Source organism: Stegastes partitus, unplaced genomic scaffold, assembly GCF_000690725.1.
Source record: "Stegastes partitus isolate 25-593 unplaced genomic scaffold, Stegastes_partitus-1.0.2 Scaffold380, whole genome shotgun sequence".
Lineage (NCBI taxonomy): Eukaryota > Metazoa > Chordata > Actinopteri > Pomacentridae > Stegastes > Stegastes partitus.
The window spans coordinates 260,991-275,102 of record NW_007578111.1 but is presented as its reverse complement, the minus strand read 5'-3'; the positions used below and the strand labels follow the sequence as shown (position 1 = coordinate 275,102).

At 42.2% G+C, this 14,112-nt stretch overlaps 1 protein-coding gene across 1 annotated transcript; it reads right to left on the bottom strand.

Annotated features, from left to right (window-relative positions):
- Positions 1-5,318: 5,318 nt before the first annotated feature.
- LOC103359551 (trace amine-associated receptor 7e) lies at positions 5,319-6,206 on the bottom strand. Its single transcript, XM_008284946.1, has one exon. It carries the CDS (start codon positions 6,204-6,206, stop codon positions 5,319-5,321), a length of 888 nt encoding a protein of 295 aa, XP_008283168.1.
- Between the last annotated feature and the right edge of the window lie 7,906 nt (positions 6,207-14,112).

The window sequence follows — 14,112 nt, the reverse complement described above, 5'->3', positions numbered from 1 at the left end:
GACTTCACTTTATGCGGCAGGTGAAGTTTGTCTTTCTGCATGATTCATTTACATATGATCACTTTTTTATGTGGAAGTGCAGCAAATAAGTTCTATAATAGTAAAAGCTTAGTTACAGCCAAAGTAAACATATATTCAAACCAGGTTTTGGATTGTGTTCCTGACCTACAGCTTGTTTTTAAAGTCAGCATTCATCTCCGTCAGTTGAGACGCAGTGTTACAGGTCAAAGCTTGTGGTCAGCATGAATCCTTCCTGCTGTCTCAGGAGCTGCTGCCTGGTCATGATGAGCAGCTAAGAGTCCGAATATCACCTGCAAACCTATTCTGCTTTAAAGATCACCTTTGCAAAGTGGAAAGTCTGTTTGGTTTGCTGTGACTGAGGGATCATGGGAGGACTCTGTGAGATGGGATGGGTGCAGGAGGAGGCAGTAACAGAGACAGAAAACTGATCATGACCTCCAGTGAGCTTCATCTTTTGTAATGTTTTATTTATTTGTAGGAAGTAAATATTGTTTTCATCAGAGCGTAGCTGATGCGTTAGGATTTAGACCTTGTGCCTGAACAACTCTGCAGATGTGGAGCTGACCGTGGAGCTGACCGCGGTCCTGAAGCAGTTTAAGCCACTCGGCCTGTTTAAGCTGCAATATGAGAAGTTTTCTTTTCACAAACTGCACGTGTTGGGGTGATGGAAAGCATCGCACATTGATAGAAAAATAGGTAAAGATTGTGGCTTCAAGTAAATGCACATTTTTAAGTGTTATTTGCTGAAACTGAATGGTTAAAGCAGCGGCTGCCTAAAACTGATTTCTTTCATTTAATTTGAACGTTTAAATCTTCTGGGTCGACGTTTACAGTTTTTATCACATTATGCTTCAACACAAGGCTGTCGGTCTTCTGTCATTTCAGGTCGTCTTGTTACAGCAAACATTTAACTCATGAATAAAGAATAAAGTCCATGAAAGGAGTTTTCATGAAATAATTAACTTGAGTCATGAAACATAAATATCATAAACGTTTTGAATCAAAATGCATGCTGGGTTTTTGTGGGGTTTTTTTTCTGCACTGATCTGTTTAAAAATTCCCCTTAACTTGAGTTTATTAATTTTTAAAACGATTAAAAATAAAAAAGTCAAATTAGGGGGCATGTTATTAGGTTTTAATTCCTTGTGTTTAATGTTCAAAAACCGACGTAAGCCTGCTCTAACAAGTGGCATAAAGGATTTAGTTTGTGCACAACAGCTCCTTGTTGCTTTGCAGAAGCTTAAGGACAAAACTAGAAAACTCTAAAGCTCAGAAAACAAACAAAAAGGACAGTAAAAGCTGCCTTGTTCGCCTACAGCTTGATAGCACAACAGAATAATTTAGATGAGCTGAGGTAATTAGTATTTTTTCCTATTTTTCTTGTCAAAACCCAGTAAACTGTGTTGTTAATCTGGAAAGACGTTCATTGTGCCAAACGCTGATCTGCTGCTTGTCAGAGCTGCATCATGGAATTTATTCACCTAAAGCTGCTTTTATCTGGATCAATAAGCTGTACAGAACCGTGTATCTGTGGTGATGGTAAAGATGTAAAGAGACATGATGGTTACAATAATAGGCTGCGTATAGACTGTAAATAACCTGATGGGTTTTATATATATATAATGAAATGATCTTTCGTTTAAATTATGAATTAAATCAAGTCATTTTGATGCAATAATAACATGTCAGTAGCGATGTAGTGGCTGCATGTTGAAAACAGCATTATATGAACTGAACTGGTCCTTTAAAACTATTTCAACCTGTTTAAAATAAAAACTGTGTTGGTTAGAATTTGGGGAGCAGATGCATGAGGATAATCAGTCACTTTTTGAAACAGACAACAGGTTAAATTAATTTACAGACGATCATTTGCTATTTTAAAAATATATATAACAGATTAACAGCCATTCTTCAAACTGAACAGGCCCTTTTATTTTACATGTGTTTTTTGTTATTTCTCGAGTCTAAATGACAGATGCTGCCCCTGCTGTGAATATAAATGACTTTTAGGAGCACAGCACTGATTTTAACACATTTATTATCAAGACTAGTGATAATGCCAGAAATCCAAGAAAGGGAACAGCTCACAAAACAAAAACTGACTGCATATTCAGTAGGGTGTGTATTTTCAATCAAATCATTCAGGGAGACAAAAAGTAAAAACAAAACCCACAGATCATTAGATTAAAGTGCTGAGGGGGGAGTCCTTGTTACCTCCACGACTTATTCGTCTGTCTTCCTGTGAAAGGATCCAACTCTGAAAGACACGAGTCACAGATAATTTAATGCACGCATACAGTCGTAAATGCTGGATTTCACGCACCGTGTTTACCTCCTGTCGCAGCGTGGACACACTCTGCCCCACACCGTCTTCAGCATGGCTTCCCTCAGAGCAGGACTCCCCCAGATGTACACGGACGGCGTGCACAGGGCGTTCAGACGAGCCAGGATGGCGAACAGGTTGGTGCCCTCGTTTCTAAACGTCAGCCCTCCTCCTGCCACGAATCTGATGATGATATTGACAAAAGACGGACACCACAGCACCAAGAAACTTATGACCACGAAGATCACGATTCTGAGGGACTCCTTCTTGTTGTCCCGCTCTGCGCTCGGAGGGTCTCTCTCCAGCTGGTACCTGGCGATGACGTACAGTTTGATGGTCATGACCACTTTGGTGAGCACGATGAGCTGGAAGAAGACGATGCTGAACACGTACAGCTGCATGGCTTTGGAGAGGGGCAGCAGATTCCTGGCGAGCAAGTGCGCAAAGTTGTAGAGCCAGCAGTACACGTTGATGCCGATCACGAACTGTCTGGTGATGAAGCGGCTGTAGATGAACGGGTGGCACACGGCAAAGTAGCGGTCGAACTGCGCGAACAGAAACGTCAGTATGTTAATGCCTAGAAGTGACGGTAACACATTGTACGTGCCGTTTCTGGGAGGATAGCCCTCCTGGACGTCAAACAGACCCAGGTAGTAGACTGAGAAGCCCACCAGCGTGTCACAGACGCTGGTGTTGAGCATGAAGATGAACCTGTTCTGGAGGCGCAGCGCCCTGGTGGCCAGGATGGAGACGGCGACCGTTCCAGCCACCAGGACGGTGGCTGTGGCGAATAGAATCTGGAAAATGAAGATGAAGTAATCCTCAGGACTGTCGAAGTCCACCGAGAGGGGCACTGTTCCTGTCCGAGAGGCTGTCATGTTGGAGACGAGCATCGTTTGTGCGCAAACGCTTCTTACGCGCAACCAGTGTTTTATAGGAGCAAGTCTGAATCCCTGGAGGTGACATGAGCCAATGTCGTGGTTTTTTTTCTTTTTTATGCACAAGTCACACAGAGAGTTGTTTTCCTCACAAACACTAAAAAAAAAATCTGCTGAAGTGCCAGAAATGTTTTTTTGTTTTGTTTTTTTAAAGCGGTGCAATACTGTGAAAAACTAGGAACAAATAAAGACAAATATCTAAAATAATTATATTTTTAGCATTTTATGATCACACTGGAAAAGAAATAATTACAATTTGTAGAAACACACTTTAAATGTGGGCATTATGTACAGTTTGGCCTGCTTTAGCAGTCAACAGGAAAACTTTTCTAATGATCTAATTTGATTAATTTAACAAAACAGGGACATTCTGTAGTTAAGTTAAAAATTTAGAATTTTATCATCCTTCTGCACGTAAAAGAAACAGGTTAAGATTAAATATTGTAAAAACAAATTACTCTTGCAAAAATACTGAATTTGGACGCATTGTTTACAGTGTTTATCTGTTTCTTCAGGCTTTTAATAGTAAATAAAATATAAAAACAAATAAAAAATGACGTTTCTAGTTATCATCTGTAATTTAACAAAACAAGGAAAATCTGTAAAATAATAGTAAATTGTTCAAATAAATACAGTGAAAAGGTTTAAGAAATGTTTGTGTCTACACTGTAAAGAAAAAACTAAAATTCAAACACTCATTTTTATTTTTGCCAGGAAAACTTTTTTTAATTATTATTTAATTTCATTAAGTTACTTAGAACGTTGCAGTATTGCACCTTTCTTATTTTGTCGGATGATTTTTAGTTATTGAGCAGGGTTTTCTTTTACAGCATTATGAGACATGTATTCAGCTTTTGCTGGACTCAGCCTGATGGAGCCACAATAGAAAACAGTTCTAGTTTTGTGCCTGTCTGATAAACAAATAGCTGTTATACATTCAGTATTGTTGGAAACTATTTCCAGGTAATTAAACCTAATAGCGGTACCTTTTTTTTAATGTTTGTTTGTTTTTTTTAGTCTTGTTTAATTAGAAGAGCACTCCTTCGTCAAGGCTACAACTCTCTCTCTCATTATTTTAAGTAAAGTGATCTGAATCCACATCACATTTTACAGGTTGTTCCTTTGGCCACGTTCCAACTCTCCAACGACATTTGGCCAGTAAGGTTTTGCGTAATTTTGTTAACGAACACAAACTAATGTCGAACAAAAGATTTCTCCTTTTTTTTCCCTTTCATTTTTAAAAAAAAATGTTTTTAAATCAACATCACCGCATGTGGGTACTGCGGTCTCCTCACTGTGCCTATTTTAGTCAGTTTTTATGGATCAGTCACCTCTTAATCCTCACCAGGGTCATGGGGGGCTGGAGTCTATCCCAGCTGACTCAGGGTGAAGGCAGGTTCACCTGGACAGGTAACCAGTCTATCACAGGGCTACACTTAGAGACAGACAACCAAGCACACTCACATTCACACCTACGGACAATTTAGAATCACCAATTAACCTCAGCATGTTTCTGGACTGTGGGAGGAAGCCGGAGAACCCGGAGAGAACCCACGCTGCACGGGGAGAACATGGAGACTCCACGCAGGAAGATCCCGGGTGTCCTCACCGGGACGCGAACCGACGACCTTCTAACTGTGAGGCAACGGTGCTAACCACTTATGGATCACATGTAATTATTTTTTTCATGTATCATTGTCTGATTTACCGAAACAGAGAAAATCTGTAAAATGACAGAAAAATGTTTAAAAACGTTAATTTTTGATCCAATAAACTGTGACAAAGAAAAAATTCAAGAATGATTTTATTTTTTGTTCTCTTCACAGTTTCCGTGGTTTTTCCTGGTCCCCTTTAGTCGTGTCTATGCAGTCTGGTCGTGGTCGGTGTGTGTGTGTCAGTCAGTGGGTCTCCAGCGGCCTTCCTTTGCCTCCTGCCTTCACAGAACAGGACGAGACTCTGACAAACACAGAACATGAACAGCAGCTGAGCCTTTTGCACTTTTACCACCGACAGAAACAACACGTTTACTGCACTCCTCACCTCCTCCTGCACCGCGGACACACTCTGCCCCACACTGTCTTCACCATGGCTCTCCTCAGGGCCGGACTGCCCCACAGGTACACCGCCGGGGTGGACACTGCGTTAAAACGCGCCATGATGGCGAACAGGTTGCTGGCTTCGTTCCTGAACGTCAGCCCCGCGCCCAGCGCCAGTCTGAGGATGATGTTAATGAAAGAAGGAAACCACAGCAGCAGGAAGGTGATGACCACAAAGATGATGATTCTCAGAGACTCCTTCTTGCTCTCCCGGTCGGTGCTGGGCGGGTCTCTCTCCAGCTGGTATCGGGCCACAACGTACAGTTTGATGGTCATGACCACTTTGGTGAGCACGATGACTTGCAGGCAGACTATAGTAAAAACATACACCTGGATCGCTTTGGAAAGGGGCAGGAACCTCGAGATGACCAGCTGGCCGTAGACGTGACACCAACAGTAGACATTTGCACAAATAACCACCCAACGTTTCACAAAGCGCGAGTAGACGAACGGATGACAAACCGCAAAGTAGCGGTCAAACTGCGCAAACAGGAACGTCATGATGTTGACCCCGAGGAGAGAGGGCAGCACGTTGTAAGTCCCGTTTCTGGAAGGATAGCCCTCCTGGACATCAAACAGACCCACATAGAAGACTGAGAAGCCCACCAGCGTGTCACAGACGCTGGTGTTGAGCATGAAGATGAACCTGTTCTGGAGGTAAAGCGCTCTGGTGGCCAGGATGGAGACGACCACGGGTCCGGCGAGCAGGACGGCGGTGGAGGCGAATAGAACCTGGAAAATGAAGATGAGATAGTCCACAGGATGGTCGAAGGTCACCGACAGAGGCACTCCTGCAGTCAGAGAGTGCGTGATGTTGGAGAGGAGCATCGTTTCATTAATGCGGCTTCATTCAGTCACTTTATGGTTTATAAGCTGCTCGTCTGAATCCAGACTGTCCTCCCTCCCTCACATGGTCTGAGCTCACTGATCCAATCTGTGGCGAGCCTTCAAGCAAGTTCATAAACATTTTCTCTTTTTTTCCCTTTTTTTTTTATTTACTTTTTTTTTTATTTATTTCAGTTTCTTTTCTCCTTTATTCTCTTTTATTTTAGGCATAATTCAAAGTCACTCGTCAAATAACTGCAACATTTTCTTTAAAATAATGTCAAATACACGGAAAATATTGAGTTTTATTTATTTATTCTTTTTTAACCTACCTTTTAAATACCCTCAAAAACAATGTCTTGTTGTAATTTATCAGTCAAACACTGTAAAAGAATTAATGAGCATTTTTCTAAATCTTGCATGTGAACATTACTTTTTTTTTCAATTGTTTTGAATTATTTTTCGTGCTAAGTATTTAAATGAATATAATTTTTCTGCAATTTTATTTGTAAAAGCAGAAAATCTGATCTGAAAACCTTTTAAAAAATAACAGATTACACACCAGATAACTGCAAACTGTGCCCTGAAAATCTCTGCAAGATGATTTTAATATTAAAATCCAAATAATAATCAACACAAATGCATTGCTGGGGTCATGACCTGTGCATGCTCTGAAACCTGTGACTGCAGAAAAGAAACATGAATATAAATATATATATGAGCAATCAAACACATAAATATGCCAGGTATTGATAGAGACACTGAATTGGTGATGGCTGGAACAACCTGACAGATGCTTTGCTCACAACAACAACTGTCTGGAGAAGTCAGCAGGCCGGCAGTATGAAGTAAATATAGAAGCAAAAATAACAACTTTATTGTCATTTAGCATCAATTATAATAATTATTATTCTTGTTAATATTAAATTCACACTAAAGATTTCATCCGTAATTTGAAAACCTGCATAAACGGTGCTGAAGAGGAAAAAAACACCCAGTTTAAATTCACTGTCAGGTTTGTTCTTAGTATTTATTAGGACAGGCGTCACTGCGGATGTTCTTGGACGACAGAATTCAGCTGATAAGTTTTGTTTAAGTCAAATGAAACTTGGTCATTAGTCGGTGAAATCAGAGTTCTCTTCTGCAACCTGCATCACTGAATAGAAACCTTTTCAGATTTGAGATTTTATGTTGTCATGATCTCACCTTTAAGGGGACAAAGACGGCCTCACATGATGATTACAAGTGGCTCAGCTGATAATAGGCCTCCTCGATGTTTTAACTTTTTATAATACACGTGTCAGGAATCATTTTAATTTCTTGCTGAGCTGTTGCAACCCTGCAAGTAGTAGCATGATGTCAGGGAGAGACAGGGCTGAGCACTGGAGTGAAAACAGGCCTCAGCATCTTAAATATTCTCATTTATATGTATGTATGTTATATAATAAGCCCCATTTATAGACGTGAAGTCTTCACACCAAATAGAAACTGATAGAAAACACAATGAAGGTCGTCAGGAATGATTGAGTTCAACATAAATATGATTTTGTTAAATGTCTTTAAAAACGTTTTAAAGGCCCGTTTGATTCATTTAGCCAGTAATAGACGTACACACTAGAAGTTGTGCTGATAAGAGCTTTTATAGTTTAGGTTTATCTTCCTGCTGCCATCATCACTGTTGTTGAGGAGACACACCATCAGTCCAGAGTGCTGAATCTTAATTAATCATCTTATAGTAAAACCTTGTTTGTTTCATGTTTTTCTCATTAATGTCACAGTTTTTTTCTATTGTTTTTTGTTTGTTTGTTTTTACATATAATATATTATTATTACACATTATATTGTCTAATTATTGAATCTGTAAAATGCCCCAAACCTAAAAATAAACACTTTAAAGTCAAACAAGACAGAAAACAAAGACTCTGACCTCAGGAAAACATCCTCCTTCTACAACCTGTACTGCAGCACCTGATGAAGACTCGTTTTCCAGAACAAAGAGTCACACAATAAGTTTAATATAAGAAACAACAACAACGTGAAATCAAAAGAAGGTCATCCAAATATTTAATTAGTTTCGGCTAGAAGCCTTACTGGTCAGCGTGGCAGGTGTGTTTCAGCTGAAAAACAATGTTTTCTAATGAAATGTCAGAATTAATGGACTTAGAATGGATAACCCAGATAATATAATGAGTCTCTTCACCTCGTCTGAGGCCATGTTTCACCTCAGACGACACCCTGAGTTACGCTTTGCTTCAGCCTTTAAAACACACATTTTAATCACAAGTGACTCAAACACATTCATTCCATTTATTCCTGTCTCTGTGGGACCTTCATGGTGATGCTCGCTGCTTCATTGTTGTTTTTCACTCCGTCAAACTTAGAGCCAATCCTGCAAAGAGAGCGAGGAGGTGGAAAAAGACAGTTACAGTAACACTAGGATTCATTTTAGTCATGCGCAAAACTGATTTTAAAAAATGCTCCTTTGATTTAGAACAGTGCGTGTTCAGGCTGCACCAATAACCTGCTGATCCGGTTATAGCCATTCAGAACAAAGGCTTTATCTCTCTGGCCGATTCACCTTCATCTAGAAATTCAGTTTCAAGTATTTTCAGGCTCTTGTCATTCAGTAAAACAAACACATGGCCTTAAGCTGGTGGCCTTTTTCAGACGTTGTTGCTGATGAATCACTAATTTTTTTCATTAAATCTCCAGCATAATAGGTTTTAGTCGATAGATTGAATTTCATTTTTAACAAAACACCTGGACAGAATTAAAACGAACCCTCCTGTTATCTTTGGGGTCAGTCTAACAGTTCAACATCTCTAAATAAGTCGTTGGCATCATTTTTTTTCAGTTTTATTTAAAGGGCTGTTTACACATACAGTTGGGTAACAATTTTAATTACGATGTTTTCTGCAGGTTTAAATTGCTGGAGTCAAACTGAACCCAAGGATAAAAGATGTCAGTAAATCTGAAGGTAAGAGGAGGGTTAGAATTCACGCGTTTTGGATGCGCAATCTAGACATGGAGTCAGATCTTTTCTCTGCACCTCGACAGTAAATGAGGCCTAAAGCAGACTTGATAAACACATTCTGAACAGAGATGATGGACCTGTTTTCAAGCAAACGTTATGACTGAGCGTCACTAATAATTCAAACCAAACCTGCCTTTGATTTTAACGCATCAGCAGCCTGCATGTGCCGCACTCCTTCATATGATCAGACACAGATGAGTGTCGGGACACACGTTGGGCTGCAGCTTAGGTCTGTTTAAAGATATAATAGCAATGAAGCATTATTTTCCCAATTCATTCCACCAACCAACCAACCAACCTCTTGGCTCTTTTGCAGCAGCAGACTTTGCTCCACACGCTTCCCCACACGGCCGCTCTGAGCGCAGGACTGGCGCACAGGTACAGGGACGGAGTGCACAGCGCGTTGCTCCTCGACAGGATCTTCATCGGATTCACGGCGTCGTTTTTAATGTCAAGATACTTCCCCGTCAGCGTGGACAGGACGGTGTAGAGCATGGACGGACCCCAGAGCAGCAGGAAGAACACCACCACCAGCACTATGATCAGCAGGGACTCCTTCTTGGCGTCTCTGTCCGGGCCCGGAGGCTCCCGGAGCAGCTGGTGTCTGGCCACCACCAGCAGCTTCACTGTCATCGCTATTTTGGTGATAATAATCAGCAGCAGGCTGATCCTGCTGTATATGCCGATCTCTATGGCTTTGGACAGCGGCACCATGTGCTGGATGAGCAGCTGGCCGAACACGTGCACCCAGCTGTACACGTTTACGCAAATAACCACCCTGATGCTGATGAAGCGGTTGTAAAAGAAGGGATGGCACACCGCGAAGTAGCGGTCAAACTGCGCGAACAGGAAGGTCATGATGTTGACTCCGAGGAGAGAGGGCAGGATGTAGTAAGTCCCGTTTTTAGACGGGAACCCCACGCGCACGTCGAAGAGGAAATGATAGAAAATGCCGCAGCCGGTCATCGTGTCGCAAATGCTTGTGTTCAACATAAACAGAAAGCGGTTCTGTCTTAAGAGCGCACGGGTGCTGATGATGCCTACAGCCACGGAGCCTGCGACCAGCACGGTGCTCACCCCGGCCGAGACGTGGAAGATAAAGAGGAAGTAGTCTCCCGGAGAGTCGAAGTCAACGCACAGAGGGATGGGAGTGATGGAGAGGTTCATGGCGCGCGCTGGCAGCAGCCGAACTGCGACCCAAACAGAGCAGGAGCTGTCTTTTAAAAGCTTTTAGTGGTGCTGGCTTTTCATTTTAATGCTGAGGGATGTAAGTAGGAGGAGACAGAGATGAGCAGATTAATGGGAAGCTAACTGACGCCATTTCCAGCCCAAAAAATTATGTTCTAAACAGGCTGTGGGAAGGTTCCAGTAATGTTGTGGGATTTTCTTTTACTTTCCAGAATGTTTTTCTTATAGTCAGGATTTCTCTGAACGGGTTTTCTCTAAAAACGCTGAATGTTACACAGAGAACCTCCTTAAATTGGTGTTGTGGGAACGTTTTATAGAAGAATGTGTTCCCTCTACAACATCCCCAAAACATCCTCAGAACGTTGCAGGTAAAACGTTCCACCTTTGTTAATGTGTCACAGCACAAAACACGTTCTGTCTCCTGAAGATCATCTGAAAACATGTTTAGAATGTTAGTTGGAGAACATTTTTCTTTTGTTGTCATGGAACATAATCTGGATGTAAAACGTTTTCATTCACTTTTAACGTCACAGGAACATTATATGAAATTGTAAATATGCTTGAAACGTTCTTTGAGCATTAGATTAAAATGTTTTCTTTAAAAACATCATGTTGGAGGAACTTTCCCTGCTTCCTAAATTCTTGAAATCTCTTTTAAATCTTTATTGTTGCCTTTGTTTCATACAAACAAGAAGAGGAAAAGTGTGTTCATGAGAGCAGAACAGTTCAGATAAACTCCTCTCACCCTCCACCATCTTGGCTTCTCTTTTTGGGGAGAGCACTGAGCTGTCCAAGGTGCTGAACCTGCAGCTGTCGGGGTCACAGCGCTGATAGCAGCTGATTCCATCCAGGTACGAATGAACATGAACCTGTTTCTAACACTTTCTTCTAGTTGCTGCGTCTCGCTGTTGCGCATTTCGTGCTCCTATTTATCGCGTACTGCTGCAGTGCAGCCTGTTGGAGCGGCCTGCTGTGTTTCTACCCAATTAACATTTGGGGTTTTTTTTAGACTTTCATCGTTGTGTTTAATCTGCAGAAACAAGATCAAGTCTCCGATCCGCCGCACGAAGTCCCCTGTTTTTGAGTTTTTTTATTCTTGGATCGTAATTTTCAGGTTTGATGTGTTAACGCTTTTTTTTAATGGCTGGTTTGCAGGAAATTTAACTGAGTCAAAAACAGCTTGGCAGCATGATTCCGCACCAGGACCCAGATGTATCAACACACAAACCAACGCACCGTAAGTCAAACACTGCTGTGCGTAAAAATGTTTTCACAGATCTCTCAACTGTGCAATGATCTAATTTGTAAAGCCTCTTTCATGATGAACGCTACAAATCAGTGGTGGAAGCTTTATTCAGATCCTCTCCTGAAGTAAATTCTACACAACAGGCTCGTGCAAGAGCGCCAGCAGTGACAGAATCAGGTCTATAAACCTTCCCATGTTTCTGTCTTTGTGCACAAATTTTACGCTTTTGGCCCAAGAGTTGTATCAAGAATAAATCAGCAAAACCTTCACAGTTTACAGCCCTTTTTCCATCAGAAGTAACTGCAGACAGAATCCTGCTTGTTGCATATTTGGGAAAGAGATAAAAAAAACCCGAACTGCTCCAGATCCATGTAGACAAATGAGCCACCTTTGCTTAACAGGATCATTCTGGAGTCTTTATCACAGCTGGACACATTATTTCAGAACAGAAATATTTACGGTTATGTTGTGGCCTGAGTCCTCCACAGAGGTCGTCACATTAACCTGAGCATCTGAAAGAAAAGCTCCACACCATTATTACCATTTCAGGTGGTTCAAATTTCCCTTTGTTCTGCTGTAGAATATGAGTTTTATCATTTTTATGACTGGTTTTGTAACAAAAAAATCGCCCAATACGTACAAAAACCAAAACAGGCATCAAAACCTGCAGTGCAGCACCTGGATGAAGCTTTTCAGAAACAAAACCACACAGTGCATATTCTAATAAGCAACAGTCAGCAGGTATTAAAAGCAGGTAATCGAAATATAATTTTATTCTGTTAAAAGCTTAGAAACGAACAGTGTGACAGGTGCGTATGATGTGGAAAACGAGACATCGTTTGCAGATAAAATGTCAGAATTCGTGGCCTTGAATGTCCTCGGTAGGTTTGGAGGCACTTTAAGGAAGATTTTCTCCTGATTTCCTCTCGATTCATGTCAAAGTCTCACAGTTTGTATTTCATTTTTTGTGGCACACTTGAATTCAACAAACAGAATTAACTTTCCAATCTGCCCTTTGTCTCATTTTTACAAAAACCATTCAAACCGTGGTGATTGAGGCCTTACATGGAATCAGGACTGACAGAAACACATCCAACAGCCTGTCAGCCGCTGATTCAGTCACATGATGCTTCATCATAAGATCCTGGTCACGCCTGTGAAGCTGAAGCCAATTCTGTAAAAGAGACAGAGAGACAGTTACAGTCTAACACCTCTTATTCATGCGCAAAACTGAAACACAACATGTTTTACGTCACTTCTAGTGGCTCTCACCTGACCCTGCGCGTCGGACAGACCCTCCTCCACACCGTCCTCCACACGGCCCCCCTCAGCGCCGGGCTGCCCCACATGTACACGGCTGGAGTGACCAGTGCGTTCAGGCGCGCCATGGTGGCGAACAGGTTGGTGGCTTCATTCCTAAACCTCAGACCCTTCCTGGTCAACTGTCTGACAATGATATTGACAAAGGATGGACACCACAGAGCCAAGAAGCAAATCACCACGAACACAATAATGCGCAGCGACTCCTTCTTGTTGTCTCTGTCGGCGCAGGGCGCCTCCCTCACCAGGTGGCTCCTGGCTATGATGTACAATTTAACCGTCATGAGCACTTTAATGAGAACTATAATCTGAAAAGTCATGACGCCAAACGCGTTGATTTGCGCCGCTTTGGAGATGGGCACCAGGTTCTGCACCGTGAGGATGGAGTATGTGTAGATCCAGCAAAAAGCGCAAATTCCAATGACAGCAGACCTGGATATGAAGCGGTTGTAGAAGAAGGGATGGCACACAGCAAAGTAGCGATCAAACTGAGCGAAGAGGAAGGTTAACACGTTTACACCTAGAAATGATGGAAGGATGTAGTACGTCCCGTTCCTGGAGGGGTAGCCCTCCTGGACGTCGAACAGGCCCAGGTAGTAGACCGAGAAGCCGGTCAGAGTGTCACTGATGCTCGTGTTCAGCATGAAGATGAAGCGGTTCTGGCCTCGCAGGGACCGTGTGGAGGAGATCCCGATGACCACCGAGCCGGCGACGAGCACGGCGCTTGTGGCGAACAGAATGTGGAAGGTGAAGATGAGGAAGTCCTCCGGAGTGTCGAAGTCCACCGACAGAGGGATGGTGGCGTTGAGGAGCATCCTGACGCTCCGCGGCAAGACCAGCTTCCAGGATATTTATAGATGAGTGGTGCTGAACGCTCAGAGTTGAAGCAAACCTCCGACTCTCTGGAGGACAGCAGAGTGACATGTTTACAGGTGACGCATGTCGGACAGGTGAGGAGTCTCAGGGTGTTTGATGAAGGTACAAACACGCTGATCACCTGTCAGCTCTCTGTGCGTCCTCTGGTTTCCACAACAAGTTGGTGCGTCTGCTTCCAACTGGATGATCCAGGAATACTTTTAATAAGTTTTTATCTTTTTTTTGCTTAATAGTTCATATTCCAC